The 7,842-nt window shown below is 50.3% G+C and overlaps 1 protein-coding gene across 2 annotated transcripts; it reads right to left on the bottom strand.

The window, feature by feature from the left end:
• Positions 1 to 3,354: 3,354 nt before the first annotated feature.
• cetn3 (centrin 3) lies at positions 3,355 to 7,421 on the bottom strand. Of its 2 annotated transcripts, XR_013937183.1 has the most exons (6): positions 7,312 to 7,421; positions 6,088 to 6,223; positions 5,093 to 5,207; positions 4,829 to 5,020; positions 3,493 to 3,885; positions 3,391 to 3,459 (listed from the first exon to the last, which is right to left on the bottom strand). XR_013937183.1 is itself a non-coding variant. In XM_080521549.1 (5 exons), exons 1-5 carry the CDS (start codon positions 7,326 to 7,328, stop codon positions 3,842 to 3,844), a joined length of 504 nt encoding a protein of 167 aa, XP_080377675.1. In that variant the 5' UTR covers positions 7,329 to 7,421; the 3' UTR covers positions 3,355 to 3,841. The 2 variants fall into 2 exon arrangements, 1 of the variants encoding a protein (XP_080377675.1); XM_080521549.1 differs by having other exon boundaries at positions 3,355 to 3,885.
• Positions 7,422 to 7,842: the final 421 nt, after the last annotated feature.

Genomic DNA, 7,842 nt, shown 5'->3' with positions numbered 1-7,842 from the left:
TGTGTTCCTGCTGGGTTCCTGAGTCACGGCGCCTCCTGCAGGCCTGGAGGGGAACTACACCCTGCTGTGAGTCCCCCTCCTGCAGGCCTGGAGGGGAACTACACCCTGCTGAGGGAAACTGTTGAATAAAGAAGTTTTGTCTCGACGTAGACATCTGGACATTGTTTGTCTCTCGGCATTAAAATGATGAAAACTTCGTCTCAGTGATGCTGAAGTACGAATGCTGAATATTTTGTACTAAATCTGATACATCAATGCTTTAAATCTTCAGGTTAGACTTTGAGTCCCGTAGAGGAGGAAGTGTTGTGAGCTGCATTGTGTCCCGGCGCTGGACGGACGCAGTGACGAGCTGCATTGTGTCCCGGCGCTGGACGGACGCAGTGACGAGCTGCATTGTGTCCCGGCGCTGGACGGACGCAGTGACGAGCTGCATTGTGTCCCGGCGCTGGACGGACGCAGTGACGAGCTGCATTGTGTCCCGGCGCTGGACGGACGCAGTGACGAGCTGCATTGTGTCCCGGCGCTGGACGGACGCCGTGACGAGCTGCATTGTGTCCCGGCGCTGGACGGACGCCGTGACGAGCTGCATTGTGTCCCGGCGCTGGACGGACGCAGTGACGAGCTGCATTGTGTCCCGGCGCTGGACGGACGCAGTGACGAGCTGCATTGTGTCCCGGCGCTGGACGGACGCAGCAGGAATGCTTCCAGACGTGCGCTGGACTGCAAACTATGTCCCACAGATGGTCGGCGGTGGATTAGTTTACACACGCTCATGGCTTTACCAGTAACTTTATCTCTCAGAGGACATCCTGCCCCCCCCCCCCACACACACACACACACACACACACACACACACAGTGTGGATGTGCAGTAGTAGTGTGGTTGCGTTTTCAATGTTTCCAGTGACTACAAGTTCTGTCCTCGTGTGAACGGACCTGAATGGTTTGTGATGGTTGCGATGCGTTCAGGGACATCAGGACTTCTGCATTAGATTTGATTGTCATGATGCGTTCAGGCACATCAGGACTTCTGCAGCAGGTTTGATGGTTGCGATGCGTTCAGGCACATCAGGACTTCTGCAGCAGGTTTGATGGTCGCGATGCGTTCAGGGACATCGGGACTTCTGCCTCAGGTTTGATGGTCGCGATGCGTTCAGGCACATCAGGACTTCTGCATCAGGTTTGATGGTCGCGATGCGTTCAGGGACATCGGGACTTCTGCAGCAGGTTTGATGGTCGCGATGCGTTCAGGGACATCGGGACTTCTGCAGCAGGTTTGATGGTCGCGATGCGTTCAGGGACATCGGGACTTCTGCAGCAGGTTTGATGGTTGTGATGCATTCAGGCGCATCGGGACTTCTGCATCAGGTTTGATGGTTGTGATGCGTTCAGGGACATCGGGACTTCTGCATTAGGTTTGATTGTCATGATGCGTTCAGGCACATCAGGACTTCTGCCTCAGGTTTGATGGTCGCGATGCGTTCAGGCACATCGGGACTTCTGCATCAGGTTTGATGGTCGCGATGCGTTCAGGGACATCGGGACTTCTGCCACAGGTTTGATGGTCGCGATGCGTTCAGGCACATCGGGACTTCTGCAGCAGGTTTGATGGTCGCGATGCGTTCAGGGACATCGGGACTTCTGCAGCAGGTTTGATGGTCGCGATGCGTTCAGGGACATCGGGACTTCTGCAGCAGGTTTGATGGTTGTGATGCGTTCAGGCGCATCGGGACTTCTGCATCAGGTTTGATGGTTGTGATGCGTTCAGGGACATCGGGACTTCTGCAGCAGGTTTGATGGTCGCGATGTGTTCAGGGACATCGGGACTTCTGCAGCAGGTTTGATGGTTGTGATGCGTTCAGGCACATCGGGACTTCTGCAGCAGGTTTGATTGTCATGATGCGTTCAGGCACATCAGGACTTCTGCCTCAGGTTTGATGGTCGCGATGCGTTCAGGGACATCGGGACTTCTGCAGCAGGTTTGATGGTCGCGATGTGTTCAGGGACATCGGGACTTCTGCAGCAGGTTTGATGGTCGCGATGTGTTCAGGCACATCGGGACTTCTGCAGCAGGTTTGATGGTTGTGATGCGTTCAGGCACATCGGGACTTCTGCAGCAGGTTTGATGGTTGTGATGCGTTCAGGGACATCAGGACTTCTGCAGCAGGTTTGATGGTTGTGATGCGTTCAGGGACATCAGGACTTCTGTTTCAGGTTTGATGGCCGTGATGCATTCAGGGACATCGGGACTGAAACGAGGAAAGTTCAGTCAAAGTAGAAAAAACGATCAACGGTGAAGTTTTAAGTCAAAACACAACTTCCTGTTGTCGCCTGCTGCTCCACATGCCGACGGTTCCCAGAGTGCGTTTCAGGGTCACGCTGAGGGCCGGGGTCAAAGGTCAAAGGTCAAAGGTTACGTCTCCGGTGGAGGGAAAACTGCAGGAGCCTCTTCTTCCTCGGCCTTCAGAACTCGTCATCTTAGCGTTTCCAGGTTTTAGTGATTTTCCTGCTTTAATAGTTTTAATGGTTGTTTTCTACGTTTTGTTGTCGTTTTGTTGTTTGAGGAAGTTCGTTTGATCACGTTGGTGCTTTTTGATCTTTCAGGTTCTGGTCCGTCTGGATGGTTTCCAGTCGCTTTGATCAATAAACTTTGATGGCTTTGACTCGTTTTAGTTGCTTTGACTGGTCGCTGGTCACTTTGATCTCCGTCAACATGAACCCGCCGCCGCCGCGCTTTCCCATAGAATCTCCTTCCACCTCCGGCAGGAGACGCCGGCCAGCAGGGGGCGCCTGGGAGTTTGTATCTGGGGATCAAGTGTGAGAGTTATTTCTGGTTCCCAGACAACAGCTGAGCATGTGAAGCAGTGAGAGGGTGAGAAGATGAAGGAGTGAGGAGGACAGTCCATTCAGTTCCTACAACAACAAAAAAATCACAGAAATCTTAAGTTTAGAAAAACTCAAACCTCCTGAAGACCAAAGAAAAGAGGAAGTGACAGATTAAAAAAAAACAACAACAAACCTGTAACTTAAATGTGAAGAGACGAGAGAATGAAGAGAAGGAAAGTGAGTGACAGGCTCCCCCTGGTGGCCAGCTGGCAGACAGCAGGACACCTGTTAGCACAGGAGACCCACAGGAGTAGGACACCGGTGTTATGAACACACTGGAGGGATTAACCTGAACTGGCCTTCAAATAAAACTTTACTGGAAACATGAGGACGTCTCGAATTAAGACGAGTTAAAATTTTACTACTTTTCAGAACTTTGACGGCGACTGAATGAATGAAAACTAAACAAGCTGCAGTTTAAATGAAAAAACTTTTATTTAAGTAAAAAATAAATACAGAGATTCGCTAACAGGAACATGAAAGAAACGATTTTCAAGTGAGAGACCGAGTCCTACAGACAGGAAGTGACACGGTACAGAGTCCTACAGACAGGAAGTGACACGGTACAGAGTCACTACAGACAGGAAGTGACACGGTACAGAGTCACTACAGACAGGAAGTGACACGGTACCGAGTGCTACAGACAGGAAGTGACACGGTACAGAGTCCTACAGACAGGAAGTGACACGGTACCGAGTCCTACAGACAGGAAGTGACACGGTACAGAGTCACTACAGACAGGAAGTGACACGGTACAGATTCACTACAGACAGGAAGTGACACGGTACCGAGCCCGACACACAGGAAGTGACACAGTACCGAGTCCTACAGACAGGAAGTGACACGTTCCGACTGACATCCATGACACTGTGTTTTGTTTTGAAAATCCGACAGCGAGCGAGTCGAAGTCCTCCAGGTGAAGAATTTGTCCGATGAAGCGTCCGTCTGAATCCGGGTCAAGAGTCTCCGGTCATGATGGCCAAGAACTCGTCCTGGTTTACTGAAAGCAGAGTCCAGACGTCACGCTTCACTTTTCACCATCGTTTCTCCTTTTACACGACAATCTTTTCATTCAACTTCTGCTGAACCAGATGCTAAAAACCAGAAAGTTTAAATTGTCGGAGAAAATAATTCATTCTAAAATTATCTGACGTACCGTATTTTCTGGACTATAAGTCACACTTGTTTTCCACAGTTGGGCCGTCAGCCATTAGCTTAGCCACCAATCAGCCGATAGCTTAGCCACAAATCAGCCGCTAGTTTAGCCACAAATTAGCTGCGAGCTTAGCCACCAATCAACCGCTAGCTTAGCCACCAATCAGCCGCTAGCCTAGTCACCAAACAGCCGCTAGCCTAGTCACCAATCAGCCAGTAGCCTAGCCACTAATCTTCCGCTAGCTTAGCCACAACTTAGCAGCGAGCTTAGCTACCACTCAGCCGCTAGCTTAGCCACCACTCAGCTGCTAGCTTAGCCACCACTCAGCTGCTAGCTTAGCCACCACTCAGCTGCTAGCCTAGCCACCACTCAGCCAGTAGCCTAGTCACCAATCAGCCTCTAGCTTAGCCACCAATCAGCTGCTAGCCTAGCCACCACTCAGCCAGTAGCCTAGTCACCAATCAGCCTCTAGCTTAGCCACCAATCAGCTGAACAGAAAAGTCAGCGTAGCGACGACCGGTCAGGAGAAGTCGCACTTCACGCGGGCGCTAGCATGGCTAGCATGTTATGGACCAAAAATGTCACCGACGGTTGTTTTCACCCAGAAATCTAAAAGACTAAATAACCCTCCAGATTAAAAGTCTGTTCTTGATTTTGTGAAGAAAGTTTCTCAGTAAATGCGACTTTACGTCTCTCCAGCCTATAGAAACACTGTCCCGCATTTCCAAGCCCCGCCCCTTTCTTCACACACTGACAATAGAACCCGGAGAAAGGGGCGGGGACTCACTCTCTCCGTCGCCGTCGGTGTCGAACTCGTCGATCATGCTGCGCAGCTCCTCGTCGCTCACGTCCTCGCCGAGCTCGCGGGCGACCCGCCGCAGGTTCCTCAGGCTGATCCGCCCCGACTCGTCGTCGTCGAACAGCTTGAAGGCCTTCAGCACCTCCTCCCGCGGGTCGCGCTCCAGGATGCGCTCCGTCACTGCGGCGGGACGTGACACGCCGTCACCACGCGGCTACTTCCTGTCTACTTCCCGTCGAGTCCAAAACTCACCCACTTCGTTGAAGTCCTCAAACGTGATCTTCCCGCTGCCCTCGCGGTCGTAATCCTTCAGGATCTTCAGGACGTCGACTTTCTTCACCTCGAAGCCCAGCGCGCGCATCGCCACCTGGTGGAGTTATAGAGGAACAACAGAGCCACCTGGTGGAGTTATAGAGGAACAACACAGCCAGTAGCGTAGCCACGAAATAGCCGCTAGCTTAGCCACCAATCAGCTGCTATCTTAGCCACAAATCAGCCGCTGGCTTAGCCACCACTCAGCTGCTAGCTTAGCCACCCAAGCCACCTGGTGGAGTTATAGAGGAACAACACAGCCAGTAGCCTAGCCACGAATTAGCCGCTAGCTTAGCCACCAATCAGCTGCTATCTTAGCCACAAATCAGCTGCTATCTTAGCCACAAATCAGCCGCTGGCTTAGCCACCACTCAGCTGCTAGCTTAGCCACCTAAGCCACCTGGTGGAGTTATAGAGGAACAACACAGCCAGTAGCCTAGCCACGAATTAGCCGCTAGCTTAGCCACCAATCAGCTGCTATCTTAGCCACAAATCAGCCGCTGGCTTAGCCACCACTCAGCTGCTAGCTTAGCCACCATTCAGCTGCTAGCTTAGCCACCTAAGCCACCTGGTGGAGTTATAGAGGAACTGTCAGAACTGAACACAAAGGAGCTTTGTTGATATGAAAACAAATTCAAGAGTTCACCTGACCTCTGACCTGGTCTTAGACCTGGTCTTGGACCTGGTTTTGGACCAGGTTTTGGACCTGGTCTCAGTCCTTCTAAACCTCCAGCAAACAGTCACTTCTTCCATAAATCAAGTGGATTACATTTTAAATAATTGTAATTTCTTCAGCGGAAGTCAGTTAATGTTCTTTAAGTCCACGTGAACAAATCAGACCGAGTAGTTAGGAGTAATCAGATTACATGTTAACTGGCTGGGTTGGGAGTCCAACAGGTCACGTGACTCTCTCACCCTCGGGTCACGTGACTCACCTTCAGCTCGTGGTAGTCGATCTCGTTGTCCTTGTCGGTGTCAAAAAGATCAAAGGCTTCTTTGATCTCATGTTTCTGGTCCTCGGTCAGCTCCTTCCTCTTCTTACGCTTGGTTCTGTCGGCCACCGGGTCTGGTCTGAACACACACACACACACACACACACACACACACACACACACACACACACACACACACACACACACACACACACACACACACACACACACACACACACACACACACACACACACACACACACACACACACACACACACACACACACACACACACACACACACACACACACACACACACACACGGTTTTACGTTGAATGTTTACTTTCCTGAACCCAAACAAGAAGAATTTCTCTACATGATTATAGACGTTGATCGATAAGATGTCAGGAATCTGAATGTCATCATTAAAACCTGAAAATAGTATTTCTAGAATTAATTAACCCTGATGAGTTCCTGTTAAACAGAGAGAGAGAGAGAGAGAGAGAGAGAGAGAGAGAGAGAGAGAGAGAGACAGAGACAGAGACAGAGACAGAGACAGAGACAGACAGAGACAGAGACAGAGACAGAGAGAGAGAGAGAGAGAGAGAAAGACAGAGACAGAGAGAGAGAGCGAGAGAGAGAGACAGCGACAGAGACAGAGAGACAGAGACAGAGACAGAGAGAGAGAGACAGAGAGAGAGAGAGAGAGAGAGACAGAGAGAGAGAGAGAGAGACAGAGACAGAGAGAGAGAGAGAGAGAGAGAGAAAGACAGAGACAGAGAGCGAGAGCGAGAGAGAGAGACAGCGACAGAGACAGAGACAGAGAGAGAGAGAGAGAGAGAGAGAGAGAGAGAGAGAGACAGAGAGAGAGACAGAGACAGAGACAGAGAGAGAGAGAGAGAGAGACAGAGAGCTCACAACAGGCGCCTATTGGTTGAAAACCCGGAAGCAGTTCTTTTCACCCAGAAGAGACCAAATCTTCCGTGTTTTTCTACATTTTACTTTAGATTCACTTTTTAAATCATCGGGATTTAAAGAAACCAGATAAGATTCATTCGTCTGCGCGTGAAAACGTCACGAAACATCGCGCGCAGACCGCAGCTGGACGAGTAAAGCATCAGACGTGCTAACAGCCGCTAGCCTGGCCGAGCTAACTCCCGTTTTAAAGCATTAAAATCCACTTCTGCAGGGGAGGGGGGGTGTGGAGGGGGGGGCGGGGGGCTTACCGCAGCGACAGACTCATCCTGTGTTGCTCGAAACGTCTTTAAAACGCACGTTTTCCCGCAGAAATCAGCGCAGAAACCATCCGGCCGCGGCGGCAATCCGTTTATCCGCGCTCACACGGAGAGCGCTGATTGGACGCTGGTCGCTAGGCAACAGCACCGCGCGCTCAGATTGGTTCACAGACACACGCAACTTCCTGTGCTCTACTGCCACCTGCTGGTTGTTGTGTTGTTTTACATTGAAAACGATTCGCTCGCAGAAAATTCAAGATTTTACAACTTTAAAAAACAAGTTTTACTCGAGAAAAAGTTCCCTCAGTGTTTCACGAATCATAGAATTCTATTCTATTCTATTCTATTCTATTTTCATCAGTCTATTTGAAGGCAATAGAATCGGTGTGATGAGGGATTTAAAAAAAATTACTTTTAACTGAGGAACCACATCAAAGAAAAACAAGGAAAACTAAATACCGTAAGTTTCCATCAACGTTGGTGTGAAAAACGGTGACTGTCAAAATAAAAGCACCAAGTTGG

Source organism: Blennius ocellaris (assembly GCF_963422515.1).
Source record: "Blennius ocellaris genome assembly, contig: SCAFFOLD_87, whole genome shotgun sequence".
Lineage (NCBI taxonomy): Eukaryota > Metazoa > Chordata > Actinopteri > Blenniiformes > Blenniidae > Blennius > Blennius ocellaris.
The sequence above is the reverse complement of the archived record's forward strand: the minus strand, read 5'-3'. Positions and strand labels throughout refer to the sequence as shown.

Excerpts from the sequence above, each read along its gene's own strand:
- cetn3 (XM_080521549.1), bottom strand. Across the intron at positions 5,208-6,087 it reads TCGACTACCACGAGCTGAAG|GTGGCGATGCGCGCGCTGGG; the intron begins GTGAGTCACGTG and ends TAACTCCACCAG. Across the intron at positions 3,886-4,828 it reads CACCGACGGCGACGGAGAGA|TAAACCAGGACGAGTTCTTG; the intron begins GTGAGTCCCCGC and ends CTCTGCTTTCAG.